At 43.1% G+C, this 15,622-nt stretch overlaps 1 protein-coding gene across 1 annotated transcript in view; it reads left to right on the forward strand.

Moving 5' to 3' along the window:
- The window catches only part of LOC141961815 (RNA polymerase-associated protein CTR9 homolog), a 68,405-nt gene extending 53,474 nt beyond the window's left edge, over positions 1–14,931 (forward strand). Inside the window, 8 exon segments of the mRNA XM_074909152.1 lie at positions 11,885–11,914; positions 11,916–11,951; positions 12,844–12,979; positions 13,485–13,631; positions 14,060–14,199; positions 14,392–14,449; positions 14,452–14,490; positions 14,818–14,931. Of these exon segments, the coding sequence (XP_074765253.1) occupies positions 11,885–11,914; positions 11,916–11,951; positions 12,844–12,979; positions 13,485–13,631; positions 14,060–14,199; positions 14,392–14,449; positions 14,452–14,490; positions 14,818–14,931 (700 nt within the window).
- The last annotated feature ends 691 nt before the right edge of the window (positions 14,932–15,622 follow it).

Raw genomic sequence — 15,622 nt, forward strand, 5'->3', positions numbered from 1 at the left:
GCTTTCTGTCAGGTAAGAAATGAGAATGTGCATACTGTCTTTTTCTTGAGGTAAATTACCTACATCCTTCAATAAAAACAACGAGCAAGGACCATCTGAATCAGTCCCTGGCCATCACAGGAACAGGAATCTCAAAATTACACTTCAGTTTTCCCCCACAACATATATTGCCCTGAATTAAGATTCTTTCATATGCCAAGGCCAAGAGCCATTTAAACTAGAGTGTGCCATGGGAAGACAGCAGGGAAGACCGTCCGCATTTACGCTCTTTTGTTGAACACCTACAGAAGAAAATTGACGTCGCCCCACAAAAGCATTGGGCTGTGTCTCTTTGGAGGTATGAATTTTACTGCTCCCTATGTAGGTTTGTATCCACTGAAACCCTTCCTTGTTCAAGCGATGTGAAGACTCAGAGCAAAGGCCACATTGTTTTCTCTACGTGCTGTCAGGCATTGATTCAGACGGGGAAGAAATTGGCTGTGAGTGTGAAACTCATGAGACCGGCTTCTAGAAAGGCTACGTCCTTGCTACAAGAATGGCATAAGTACACAAACAAGGCTGACATTTTCCTCTGGTGAGGTATATGGGCTGCATGCTATTCCCAGGGAGGGAGAGGTAACATGTTCACTGTGATCAAATTACTGTTACAAACCAGATCCTAGGATCAGCCCCAAGTTGAGTGGATATTAGGAGAAGGAGATGTATTTCCCTTCTCAACTGAGAAATTCATCCATGTCCTAGGAAAGAAAGAGGAATGTCTGCTTGAAATGTAACAGAAATCCTTCTTGACAACTCAACTGATGCTAGGCTATCTGTGCCAGGCCTGGGATTGAACAACAGCAACACTAAGTCACCTCAGTCAAAAACTTCCAAAACTTACCTCAGACAAATGCTGCTGTTGATCTAAAGAAACAGTCCCTGACCTCCCAGCGTAGGCTACAAATCTGTTTTCCAGAATTTTACAATATTTACTAAGGCACCTTTGCTTCTGTCTTGTAAAGAAAAATGTGTCTTGTCCTCTGGGCAGCACAAAAACAAAACCTGTCAAATAAATACCAAGTAAATACCCACAGTAGTTGTCCAAAGAATTCCTGATTCCTATTTTCAGCTTACTGTGTGACTCTGGGCAAATCATGATGTCTCTGCATGGTACCAGTTTAGCACAACACGAAAGCGTGTGCTTATGTGCTGTGGAGCTTTAGTACTTCGCTGAATCAGAGCCAGTCTGCTCCCATCTCCCCTCTCACAGCATGAGGACAGTGATGCCACCTCTTTGTATAAAGAGTCCTTAGGACTTACAGATTAACTTTTCCCTAAGGAGAAAACATTCACGTTAGTCTGGCTCCAGCTGTGATGACTTCAAAGGTAAAGGTGGAGTCGCAGAAATATTTCTGCATGTCACTGTAGCCTAGTTGTGGTCCCAGTTCAGTGAAATACAAGACAAGACACCTTCAGAATTGACGGAGCAGTAACAGGCCCTAAAATGTTGTGAACCAGGACTGATCCACTAGTGCAAACCAGAACGACATCAGGAGAATACGCCACTCTTCCCACAGAGAGGAGCATAACAACATTAGCATTCCTAGAAGCCAAAGGGCACCACCAGGCTGCCTGAAACCCTGGCACACAGAGCTGCCTTCAGGAGTTGGGCTTCAAGCAGTCACGGCAGAGCACATGGCAGAGCACAGACCTCTGCCAGGACTCAACCCTGGTCTTGAGAAGGTGTCGTCAGGCAAAACCCAGCCGTGCGCTCTCTGGAAGCGTACACTCTTCTTTGCCCATGGTTTGGGCTAAAGTGTGGAATGGACGCCTTCCACATCACCCTATTATCCGAACACCCCCGGCTGCCTCTTTGGATTTCTTCCCTTGTTTGCCAAAATAAACCTCCAAAACAAACCATGGAGTTTGTTTCTTCAACGCACACAGAGTTACTTCAGCCTTGTTCTGCATTAAATCATGCAGCAAATAGAGATAGAGTTCCAAGCCACCTGGATTATCATTAGCCATCAGGTGTTGGGCTCATTACACTTTTATAAAGAAAAAGAATAATTAAGGGGGGGGGGGGGGGGGGGGGGGAAGGGAATTATATTCCACTCACAGCATTGCTGCATTTTATCAATACCTTCCTGCCCCTTTTGGCTATAGGACCAAAGCACTTTTTTGCAATATGCAAAATTAGAACCATTTGCATAAGGCAGAAGTAAAGATGAGTGAACCTCCTTAGCCTGAGCAGAAGTTTTTAATCAGAAAATAATTTGTCAAAAGGTAGAGAGACTCATACTACTAATTTTCAGAACAGCTTCTTTCACTTTGGAGACTATCTAGACTCAATTTAATTGCAAATGGGCTGCATGGTCCCCAGAATAAGGAAAGGAAAAGCAATGTGAACTTGTGCTCATTTTTTAGTCAAAATCTTTCTCAAAATAAAGGACTTGTGTCCTATTTCCCCTGGGACAATTGCTGATTCCTGATTTAACCTCATAGCTACTCGCTATCTGTCTTCTGAGATAAAGCATCATTTAAGGGTACTTGTTTTGCTGATCAGGGATACCAATTAAGCTCAGACACCAGAGGAAAAGAGCAGGTATATTTTACTTAAAATAACTAAATAATATGACAGAATAACACAGAAAACATACAGTAAGAAAAGACAGAACAGCGTGCTTAAACAATTAGGAAAATACAGTGTAATGCATCAAATCATTACTACCTGAGAGAAAGAATAGTGGAAAGACCCATCCCCGCTCACACACTTTGCCGTCACCCAGCCCCGCAGTGGCTGGGCAGCCCCGGTCACAGCGGGGGTTTGTTGAGCCTTTCCCGGTGAGTGGGAAATCCTACGCGGCACCTCCACCCGTAGCTGAGGCCTCCAGAGTTGCTGTGAGTGGGTCCGGCCTTATAGACCCCAAAATCAGCAAGGCAGAAGAGCTGGCACCTTTGTTTTATGTGGCAATATCTGGTTTCTTTCTCACGTTAGGTTCTCCCAGGGCCTGGCCAGGGCTCAGGGGAGAAGCTCAGGGAGTTTCCCTGCTTATCTAATTGATTTATGAGCGAGGTCACACGCCAGGTCACAGGGCCAGACAGCTGTCACTGTGACCCTGTTATCTTGCCTATACTCAAGGAAAGACAAGGAGATATATATTTTCAAGATAAACATGTTTAGTACAATACCTACTAGTACAATGATTATCATCTATAAAATATACAGGATTCAGGGATAGGTCAGCCCTGGCTTGGGCCTACTCTCCAAGCCTGAGCACTTCAGTCCTGGAGAGAAACAACAGGAAGAACTTCACTGCATCCATGCTGTAAGTCTGTGAGCTAAAAGGTGGCTGTTAATCCTAGAGAAGAGACAGTACATGTTAAGAAGTGAAGACTACACTGGGCAGAGACAGAACAAGGTTCCACAGGGAGAGAGAGAGATTCTGACCCTGCTTCTCATCTGCTGGGGGAGGTGGGACCAGGCTGGTCTCTGCTTCGGTTCATCTTCTGGTGTAATTAGACTGTGAGTTGTTCAGAGGCCATCGTGGTCTCTTCCAGGGAGAATCTGAGGCAGTACGACACCATTCTCCATTAGGTTCTCTCAGCAGTGGCAAAATGCCAGTGTTAATTGATCCAGCACAATTAACAGCCAGCAGACAGAAGCAAAACTAACATGAGGGAATTTGGAATCTAAACCTCAGAGCTCAGCCCTGTGGATGGAATTGTATTTATTTGTACGACGTGAACACCTCACCTAACTGCCGTGATGGAAGCCCCTTGCATTGAGAAATGCTGGTGCTGGCTTTCTGCAGGCACACAGAAATGTGTAAATCTGTATAAACACATGACACGTGTATGTGGCTCCTCTGTTCCCAAAGGAGTACGTAACCCTGCTCACGGTGTAAGCACCTGCTCTGTGCATTTGCTGAATCACAACGGTGCCGGGCCAGGGGCTGATTTGCTTTTCCTTCTGCAGCTACTTCTAAATCAAATGCCAATGAAAAGAGCCAGCCCAAATAAACAAGCACTCTGAGCTGAAGTCAAGGAACTGGGTGTTGATAGAAAGGACTAAGACTAAGGCAACTGCTGGAGAGTCCCAGCCCGTACTGCTTGTGCTCGTGGAGGTTTCTTATTTCCTGAGGCCAAAGACTGTGTGACCTGCATCCATAACAAGTCATTAAAAAAAGAAAAAGTCCCCACCAATTCTTGGCTTGATCTTTCCAAGGCTCAGTGTGTAATCTTTAAACTGTAAGGGATGATTCTTCTTCTTCATTCCTAAAATCATGAGACTTTACCTGCACTGAAGAGTGAATTCTACTTGACAACACTGGGTTGCTTTTAATTCCCCTCAGGGCCTGCCCTGGGAGCGAATAACAAGATTCCTGCTGACTTCCAGGAGCCAGGATTTCCCTTCAGAACACTTTCAGGACATTCTTACAATGCAAAATGAAGCACACCACTTGTACCGACAGAGATGTGTAGGATACCACCCCTGGTATGGTTACAGTCCCATCTTGTGCACGGGCTTCACCAGGCCATAGCTATTCCCATGGAAAACGAGCATAATCCACCCTGCCATGAGGCAGTTCTACTGTGGGATGAGTTTGTTCGCCCTTAAGCTGGTCTAGTTCTAGCAGCACAGAAACAAAAGCGCACTCTTAATATCTAGTCATTGTTGCTCAGCTCAGAAAAGAGTCACTACCCCTATCATCATTCTGCAGATTAGGAACCTGAGGTATGTTGTCTGTGCCCCTGTTACAAGCAACTTTTCTCTCCCATATGATGTAACTTGGTGCGGCAACAGAACAGAGTATGTGTCATTAGTCCAAGTCATTTTGCATGGCTGCACTTTAACCACCAACATTGCAAAGGTAACAAAAACCCCCAGACTGTAATTTAAATGGCACTAATTTGTTCAAAGATACGTGATTTTAATAACAATAAGTACATATATTTGGGAGATTTTTGCTGACCAAGATAACCTGCAATTTTTAAAGACAAAGAAACACTACTTCAGACTTTCCGAGAATCATTCCAATTTTCAATGAAACTTTACATCAAAACATGTTGCACTGGTTGTTTATTGTTAAAGTTTTGTGGAATTTTTTTCTTTAATTTTCAAAGGATTTATCTTACAGTTTCAGAGGTTTCTTCTTTTTCCGTGTATTACTCTCTGAAGATAGAGATACAGTTCAGGAGTGGTTATTTTCGCCACAGGTGCAGCTTCTATTTCAAAAGTGTTTTATTTGGAAATGAAAATGTGTGTTAAAGAAAAGAGGCCTGATTTTTATGAAGCAAACAGGAAACAGATGATTATGGAAAACAGTTAAAAATGAAGCTTTATGCATCTGCTGAATCTCCCCAAATCTGTAATGATGCCCCGCAAACTGGTGTTTAGCTGCTTAATCAACCCACAGAGATTTTGCAGGTCTGTAAAAATGGGGCAGAAATCTCAGAAGAAAATTATTCCTTATTGACATTTCTGTTTGAGTCTGGCTTGATGCAAGAACAGAGTTGCATAAAGATGAGAAATGGCAAGGGAAAAAAAATTCTGAACATTTCCCACCACTGCTTAAATTCCATTTAAATCTGTACCCAGATCTAAATTTCAAACTCCCTAAAAATCTGAGGTATTTAAATCACCTCATTCTATATTTAACTTTTCTGCCATGTATGATAAAAACAACCAGAGCCGTGCTTATAATGTCTCAGGGGCCTTCCTGGAAATGAACACAAAGCATCAACATCTCATAAAGAGTTTCAGTCTCATCCCAGCTCCGGGAATATGAAATAACTCCTCTTACCCGGTCTTAGCAGACGGCTCTTCCCCTCCCCATGAAGGCTCCTGAGCCTAATTAGGGAAATAAGCCAAAGAGCTTTCATTGTGGGAGGCTGCTCCCAGGGTTGATGCCTGGTGGCACCCTGCGCTCAGGCAGGTCCCCGTGCTGTCCGTCAGCAGCTGACACCGGGCTGAGGGCGCCTCAACTCCCCACCACGGCTGCTCGCGGGGGCTCTGCTGCACGGGGAGTCCTTGCCCGTGCTGGGGCAGTGCAGATCCCCTCCCTATTTGCATGGCTATAAACCAGAGATTTTCTGTAATATATACATAAATAAAGACAAAAATACATATATATATACATGCACACATACCAAGGCATGGTACGTCCTAGACACAGACAATATTTCCTTCCAAATCACTTTTGCACCTGTAGCTTCCCTGTTTCCAAATTTCCTTCCCCTGCTCCCCATTTGCTTTCTCTTTCTGGGACTGCATTTCTGTCCTAATTCTGCTTAACCAGTTACTTCTTCCCAACAGCTGTACTTTCTCTTGTTTCTGGGGGGGGTTATTGAAGGAGTGCCTGTGAACTAATTTGCAAACACCCATACTTTCAAAGTGAGAGCTGTTTGAGCTCAAGCTACATCAAGTTCTTACCTCCTTTACCCCTACCAGCTCTCTGCTTTGCAGATTGCTGCGTGTGTATCATGCAGAGTAGAATCCTAGGGAATCTGGCTTTTTATACGAATCAACAGTCGAGCAACCGAACCCTCCTGAAATCAAAAGGATGTTGGCACCTGAGTTCCTCAGGCTTCTTTGAGATGAACATCAGTGCCTAGGAGTGAGGAACCTGTGAGTAAGCCAACCTCAGCCTGACCAAGAGCGGGACAGAGCGAGTGTTTGCACAACCAATGCCTTACACCTCACTGCTCCAGCCACCGAGCTGTTCACAGGTGGTATTTCTGCACATCCGCATTTCTTTCAAACTCTTGCAATACTTTTCTCAGCCCCTTTTGATCTGCCTGCCCTGGCGCCAATATCCACACTCGTTGACAGTGATTGATGTTTCTTATTGATTTTAAAAAAGCTTCTGCTTGCCTACACTATAGCGCTATAACAGCCTAGCTCTGGAACTTCTTTATCTTTTATTTTCTTTTTATGTTCCCAGGCTGTTCTTGAGGCACATCCTTCTAGTTTATAGGTTTGTCCTACAAAAAAAAAAAAAAAGTAAAATTGGAAATATTTGTAGCTAGAACTGTCAGTATTTAGGCCTCACAGTTGGCAGAATCTCCTTCTGATTGCTATTCAATGGTTTGAATCTCTTCAGAAATGTGTAACAGGATTCCATTTTTAATCAGGTTGGAACTGCAAAGCGTCCTAGGACATCACTGGCCAAACGCCCCCAGAGAAGTATTTATGTTGTTGTGACACCATAATCATCCATCAAACACGAGATGTTAATAATAGCATTTAATTTGAAAATGGAGCTTTGCTTTTATGTTATTTCTATGTGTTTTATGCAAGCAGGAAAGGCTAATTATCTCCATTTAGGAGAGGCAGAAACCGAGGACATACTGCAGAGCAGGGATTTGAGCCTTATTGTGATCTTTGTTCACTGTCTGGGGGAAGTGAAATGTATCTACAGCTGCAGGCAGACAGAAGAGACTTCAGATGACGCCTAACACTTGTGAAATCTAGCCCTAGCTCTGCCACTGGGAGCTTCAGCAAGCCACACCACCTCAGCATTTCTGGATTAAAGTGAACAGCAGTGCGCAGGAGATGGTACAAACAGCACCTTTCTGTTAGGGAATCAAATGCTGCACCTCCTGTGTTCACATTAACTCCAATACTAACCTTTAAGCACAGTTTGTAAAGCATATTTTGTTTATTTGTTCTCCCTCTTTGGCTTTTCGACATGGACACAGTCACCAAGGGCTCGATTTCCCTGTTGTCTCCAGTATTGGGTTTTTATGGTGAGATCCTGGGGCCCATCCTGTTTTGGAGGGGCTACAGAGTCGTCTCCTCCCCTGACTGTTTTCTGTAGTGCTGTAATATGCAGACACTTCAAACAAAAGACAATGAAAGGGCAAGAAAATGATTACATGGTGGTGTTAGCAACAGGCTCCCAGCAGGCCAGGCCAGGCACATGTTGGCACAGAAAATTTCCCTCTCGCGTTTGGAAGCACAACCCGAGTTAGGCTGTGCTCTGACGTGGCATTTCCAGCTGTGCCACCCACAGGCACTGCTGCGGCCTGCCCTGCCATCACCACGCTGTCCTTCACCCTCCTCCTGTGCCCTCCCGCCAGCTCTCTGCTGCACAGAGGAGCTGTGCTGGACCCACAGCAGTGACGAAAGCTGTGTACGGAAACACAGCAAATCTCTGCACTCCAGCGACAAGGAAAGGAGGCATCGATCAAAGTCTTAACTCCTTGAGCAGGCTTGGAAAAAATGTCATAAACCCAGTAAATTCATATGAGTACCTCTGGTACAGAGTCGCACAGTGGCTGTGTCAGCTCGTGACTGAAGAGACCCACTGGAGCCCTGCAGGGATCTCGGCTAACAGCCTGCTTCTGCCAAAGGAGAGGGATGGAATGAAACAGGCACGTGTGGAGAGATGAAGCTTCCCATTGCATTTAAATTCTAAGCGAAGTTGGGAAGCATGTTGTATTTCACATGGAGAGGGGTGGATCTTGCAGTAAACTGCCAGTGGAGGCTGACATCTTCAGCCCCAGGATGGGTCTTTGCCTGGAAGTAAAGCCTCCATGTTCTTTAAAAGGGCAGGCAGGAGCTCTGACTTCAGATGTCTACAAGTCAGATGTCTCAGACTCATCTACTCGCCCTATGCACCTTTGATAGTCAGGGGAGAGAAAAGTGAGTCATCTCTTCCCAAAACGTGCTGCTAAGCCAGGTCCAGTGAATCACCTGGAGGACCTTGTTTCTCTCCATTGAATATAAAAAGGGTCTGGAAAGAGTGGTTCATGGTTTTTATTTGTCTTTTAGATACCAAAGAATGGAGATACATTCCAAGTCAACTGACCACTCCCCTCTGGCCTTGAAGGTCTGCATAGCAGTGGGCACATCTACACCATCCAACTGGTTCCCTGTGTGCTTTACTCCAGGACTCCAGTCTCCCACGCTAAGCAGCTGTTCAGTCCCCGAGACCCAGCACAGCATGGACCAACTCGTTACACTGGTGAGGGAAGCAGGACACTGACCTCAGGACAGGGAATTTTGGGGCCTGAACCCTGGGGCTGGCTGGATACACCAGTCTGGGTACAAGGACCAGAGCTTGCTCTTCCACATGGGTAGCAAAGCCACTGTAGTGTGAAAGGAGAGGAGTGAGGCTGTATTTTCAGAATGCCAAGATGCTTCTTCCAGACTTATTCCTCAGTGCCAACACCCATTTAGCGGACAGGAGTGCAGAATCTCACTGAAGGTGTGAGAGGCTGCTGGGCTGTCATCTCCTCTCCACTCTCCAACTTGGTTTGCTCTTCATCCTGCTGGGAATCTTCCCTCTAATTGCATCACTGCTGACACCAGGGCATGATGTATCCCTTGAGTTCATCCATGAGGAGTCCCAAAATTCTTGCTTTAAAAGGGAAACTGCTAACAAATTTTTATAATACAAGAGAAGTGAAAAAAATAGGTGATCCATTATTTAGTATTGCCTTTATTTCTGTACACAACATGTTCACAGCGTGCTGTCACTCAGACCTCTAAAATAAACAGGAAAACATGAATGAGGAAAAATTACTCCAGGCCCAGCCCAGCTCCTAGGCAGTACAGTGCTCTGGGCTCTCAGTGATGCCTAAGGCTGGGAATAGAGATTAAGGTAAGAGGGTGACCAAAACAAAAGCCTGGGAGCTAAATTCCGTTCTCATTCAACCAGCTGCAACCTTGAATGGGCACTGCTGATTCCAGCGTGTGCACTGGATTTAATCACCAAGTGCACAGGCACTGCTGTTTAGATTGCTCCTAGAAGTCTTCAAAGAGTGACAGTTGTTTTTGGCCTGTATTAGTACCTGCTGACCAGCTGCAAACCCAGCTCAGGTGAATCGGAAACATCCAGAAATTGCACCAGACCAGAATTCCTGATGAGATTTTGAGGAAACTTAATAAGCTGCAGCTGCAGTGCACTGGACACTGTCAAGCACATCTTAGGGAACTTCTTTCTCCCCAAAGTCTAAATCTGGTGCTCCAAACCAATCTGGGGTAAGATGTGAATTCCTCCACTTTCGGAGTATTGCTCACCCAATCTCTACACATGCTGAGACAACCCCTTCTCCGGGAAAAAAACACAAATCTGGATAGAAGCATCTAAGAGACTTGGTGCATGGGATGACTGTTGGATCACAATCCATCAAGCAAGTATTTAATTAGAGGAAAAACAAAGACATGCACTTACCTAAGGTCACTCAACAGACAAACAGCACTGCAGCCCAGATCTCGGTGTCACTGCATTGCCCATACAAACACAGTTGGTTTATCATCTGAAAAATGACAGGAGCTGTTTCAGTGACTTCAAATTCAGTCACTAAAATGTAGAACTGTTTCCAAAGGAAATGCCCTTAAAGTGTTTTGATCACTTCATAGAAATAGTGGAAAGGCTATGGGAGTGGATGAGCTGAGTGAATGAACAGGTTTTTTCCATCTTCACTTGTCTCTAACCCCTAGCTGATGAAAATAGAGGACATTTAAACACTGAAACTTACAGCCCTACTTTGTTCAAATAATGACTCTGCTTAGCATTCAAGCCCTTGCTAAGGGAGAGTGTTTATTTTATTCCAGAGTTTAATTGAATCCCCAGGAGGCTGTCCCTAGGCAAACTCATTTGAGAGCAAGACTCTAAAAATAGTAAGTGTTGGGTCATGTTTGGGATGAGCATTAAGAGAAGGCGACTTTTCAGAGCTATAAACCTCACACCCATCCCAAGCATAAAGTTCAGCCAGCTCTGCATGAGCCAGTGCTCCTGTAAGGTCAGGACTCCTTGCTTGCCTCTGTTCACACTTTCAGTGGAGAAGCACAAACTGATTTTGACCCAGCTTCCATCAGTTTGACATTGTTAATACTACCAAACTTGGGAGAGTCCGTTCTGATTTCTATCACCAGAAAAGCAGAATTCAGTCTCCCACAGTGCTGGTCATTATCGTGATTATTCCAGCTGGGTTAATGTGGCCAGAAAGTGCTGTCTGGCTGGCTGGAGAAGTTGTGCTCTGGAGGAGATGGGAATACCACACCGGCTATGATTCACCAAAACCCCATGGGATTTTCTTCCCAAACTGGCTTTCAGTAGAAGATTCCTGGTCAAATTCTAAATGGGGTCATTAAATGTGGTCCTGGCACAGGCTGAAATCTGTTCAGGCCCCTGTGCCAACGCTGCCATTCAAGACTGAAGCACTTCATTCTACCCATACCCCACTACTCAAGACTGAAAATCAGCATATCCATACTCTCCAATTTATGGAAGACCAGTCATGCTTTCACATATCTGGCTGACCTGCCATGACTGCCCTGGACATCATCCTACAGGGGGACCCCCGAGCCATCAGTGCTTTCAGCTGGGAATGGTGACTTGATCAGGACTGTCTACTACATTAAGTTAGGAAGTCGTTTTCTTTAAATTAATTGAAGAAACTGTTTTCAAGACACTGATCATCACAGCTTGCCCATCGACTTGAAGGTTTGTTGTATTCGTGAGGGCCTGTCAGACAACTAGGTTCCAGGAGGGTGTTCTGGAAGGTCTTTTAAAACATGAGTTTTCCTTCCTTTCCTGATGCTGGATTCAAGCAGTTAAGCTGTGACAGACAAGGAATAAATCTGCTGGCATCAGCAATGTACTTACTGCTAGGAGCAGTAAATGAAATCTTAGAAGTCTCTTTAGAATTTTGCAGGGGGTTTGTTCTGTTCTAGAGGGGTCTGAGAATGTTTTAAATTTGGAGAACTCTGAATGTACCTTTCTACTGTTGTATTCAAAGGGGCTGCACACAGCCAAAACTGGTGAGATGTACTCATCTGTTGAGTTTGAGAAGATTGTAATTCAGGAGTAAATGCTTTGGTTTAAGGCAAAATGACAGTAAATATATAAGTAATGCCATATTTGCTTAGTTTTGTTGGTTTTTCCTCCAGGTACTTTAGTTACTTGAGTAAAGTAGGTGATTAGATTTGACTTGGCACTTGCTGCTACAGTAGCCAGGTTAAAAACAAACAAACAAACAAACAAACAAACAAAAAAAACCAAAACCCTAAGACCACAAATGTATCCTTCATTAGAGACCAAGTGGAATATTTTTGTCTTGTTTTTCTTACGAAAACTGGGTTCCAAAATTTAAACTGACAATGTCTTAGAACAGGAGAAATACAAGTGAAGGGTTACTCCCTGCTACTGTTTCATTCTTTTCCTTTCTTAGTGTTTTCTAACACTTTTGTGCAGTCTAAAACTAAGCGTGTGGTATCTGCTATTAGCTGGAGCCTGCAAAGCTTTAGCTGTTTTAATGGCAACTTTTCCATCACTGAGAGTGAAGTGACATTCATTTAAACATCTCTGGTGCTCCCTGTTTTGACTTCAAACACAACAACCTAACAACGAGTTTGCGTTGAATGAGATTTTTGTGAGCTAGTTCATGGGTGAATAGCATTGGTCAGTTATTAAAACATGAAAAACTTGTTTTGCAGAGTCTAGTCTGCTTTAACTTTTTCTCAGGGTAATGAGCTGATACACAAGCCTATTGAAATCAGTTTCATTTATTGTATATTCTTCTAAGATTTTCATAGCCATACACAAACAACATCTGTTGGCCATCATGCGCTGCACATCTTAAATAAAGCACTTCATACAGAGAAGAAAATTTTAATCTTAAAAGAGATGTCACTGTAACATGAGCTAAGAGGGTATTGAAAGCGCCTCGCTTACTCGTGCTTTAGTTTACTCAGAAGTCTGTACTACTCTTCTATTTTGCTATTTCAAGTAGATCTGTTTTCTTTGATGGTGATATGAACATAGTGTGATGCAGGCCCTCCATAAAACTGTTTCTTCTCGTAGTATGTGTCTGCCACCTTCCTTTACTTGAAAACGTTGCATGTTACAGGCGATGCTCTGACTTACTGCGTCAAGCCCGGTATCACGTGGCTCGGGCAGGCCAGCAGGATGAAGAAGAGAGGGAGCTGCGTGCAAAGCAAGAGCAAGAAAAGGAGCTTTTTTGCCAAAAACTACTTAAAGAACAGGTTTTGTTCTGTTACATTCTGTATACTATTTTTTTTAAAACGTCTACTTCATTTTTAAAAAGCGTGCATGTCAACGTTGTATATGCTCCTGTTCCTCTGTGGCAGTACCTGCTGTTACTGATAAAATGTCCAGTAGCTATTTTTTGTAGTTCTAGTAAGTGCTAGCGGAAAATCTTATAGCTAATAGGTGGTACTCACTCCTTCTTCCCCATAGCCTCAAAAATGGATTTTTATTTTTATATTGAAATAGAATTGGTGCCCCAGAAGGTCTGCTGTCAGATTTCTGTACTGACAGGCTGGATGAGGAAGCACTTGGTGCAACAGTTCTTTCAGACTTTTCCCTCCTATACCACAGGCTTGTAGAAAACTTCCTTTTGCCACGTGGACCTTCTGCTGTGACATAGACGGTTACAAATCAGTTTTTCAGTTTCTTGTCAGCAAATAATTTATATGCCTGCAATTATAATCACCACTAATTCAATAGTTAGTTTTCTTTCTGTTTCAGGAAGAGAAGCGCTTAAGAGAAAAAGAACAGAAAAAACGTCTGGAACAAAGAGCTCAATATGTGGAGAAAACCAAGAATATTCTGATGTTCTTCCCTGGTGAAGTAGAAGGATCAAAGAAGAAAAAACGTGGTGGTGGCAGAGGCAGGGTAGAACAAATTGTTTTCTTTTTTAATGTCCTTCATTGTCCCTTTTTGATGTATGGTCTCTTGCAGTAGCAAGTTTTTAATTTCAAGCTCCTAGGCTCCACTAAGTGAAATTGCACAGGTTTAGTATTAAAATGTAAAAACTGGAAGGAAGTACTTAAAAGTTCCAAGCATGGTGGCATCACCAAAATCTGTTCTATTCAATTGCTAAAACAACAGAAGAGGGTTATTTCATTATGTGCAAATTTATGATCCATTTCAAAATTGTATTTATCTAGAGATTATGGGAAAGTTGGCACAAGAAGGTCTGTATTTTTCTATCTTCAAAAATGTTTTGAGGTGATAAAGTTTCCATTTTGACTTATTTTCTGGTACCTTTTGAACTGGAAGGTGAATAATAGGCTATATTGTGGGGCTTTTATGTATTATAGCATTCCAAAAAAGGAGCAGAGGAATTTGATGAGTTTGTCAGTGATGACAGTGATGAAGAGCTGCCCGTGTCTAGAAAGAAAAAGAAGAGGAAGGGCAGTGGTAGTGAACAAGATGGGGAAGAGAGAAAGAAGAGGAGGAGGTAATTGAGACTTTAATGTTAGAATTCCTGGAGAAATAGTATGGCTTTTAAGTATATTCTCATACAGGCACTCTGCAAAAGAAGTGAGTAACCCTTGATAAACCAGACATTTCTTGAGACTGATGTTTTTTGAATGTGTTAAGTTGTTTTGCAATGTTATGCTTTACTTCATATAAAATGTTTCTGTTTAAGACCCCAGAAGGTGGATGAGAGGAGTGACAGTGAAGAACGTGAAAACGGTCCAAGACCTAAAAACGACGCTGTCCACCCAAAGCAGAGAAGAAGAAGGCTGTAAGTTAAACCCTGAACAACTGCATCACTTTCTAAATATGAGTTTGGAGTTCAGCATTTCTCTAGTCAAGAGAGATTTATTAATGTTAAAAATTACAACAAAACTTCTTGTAGCAAACTGCTTTGAGCGAGCTTTCATCCCCCTCCCCTGTTGCTATTGCTACTTCAAGGATGAAAAGGATATTTCTGAAGCCATCCGGAATTAAGTGATAGTAAATGGAAAATTCTTCAAAATCATGTCTGGTTTTCTGAATACGTTTCTGTGTTTGGGCTCCATGCATTAACCAGCCGCATGAACAAGCAACCCTTTGTTTTTCCTCTATACAGCCCAAACCAGAACGTCTGCCACCTTCATTGAAAGGAAAGATCAAATCAAAAGCCATCATTTCATCAAGTGACGATTCTTCTGATGAGGATGTAACTGATTTTATTATCAACTGAAATTAAATTGTGTTTGGTTTTAATATGAGTATAGAATTAAGATATATTTTAGTAAAAATAATTTATTTACATTTATTGCACTTTGAATCTAGCAACTGACTGCTACTCTAAAATCCCCTGTACAGCCCTGTACCAAGGCCGAAGGGATTGGTCAGAGTTATCTAGTAGGAACGGTTAGAACCTAGGTAACAGAACACAAGATGATTTGTGAACTGATTTATAGTACATACCTAGGACTAGAAGAATGCAAGTAGTTGTCAGGGTCCAGGATTAATGGGAACTGAGGGAAGTAACTGTAACAGCTTGCAAGTGTCTGCCAAGAAAACGGTGTCATTAAGCAAAAGGTAATTCTGGTTGGGGGAGATGGCGACCCCCAACTCACAGACCACCTACTCACATTACACCCCAGAGCCATCTCTAGACATTTCTAACCTTTACTGCGCAGAATCGGAAAGAGGAGGAGAATATGTTAATGATTTCTTATAAATTGTATGTTAATGAATATGTGTGAGTGAGTTCTGTATAAGGTGTATGATTCTGGTGCCTGGTACGTGTTGTTGGTGAGAGCACTCCCCTACAGGTCCGGCCGTCAGTAAAGAAGTGTCTGCTTATCTGCATCAAACTGGTGTCAATAAATTCTTATTCTGGATTTTTGGTAATAGGATGTTGAAAAAGTGAAATCTGTGTTCTT

Source organism: Athene noctua, chromosome 6, assembly GCF_965140245.1.
Source record: "Athene noctua chromosome 6, bAthNoc1.hap1.1, whole genome shotgun sequence".
Classification (NCBI taxonomy): domain Eukaryota; kingdom Metazoa; phylum Chordata; class Aves; order Strigiformes; family Strigidae; genus Athene; species Athene noctua.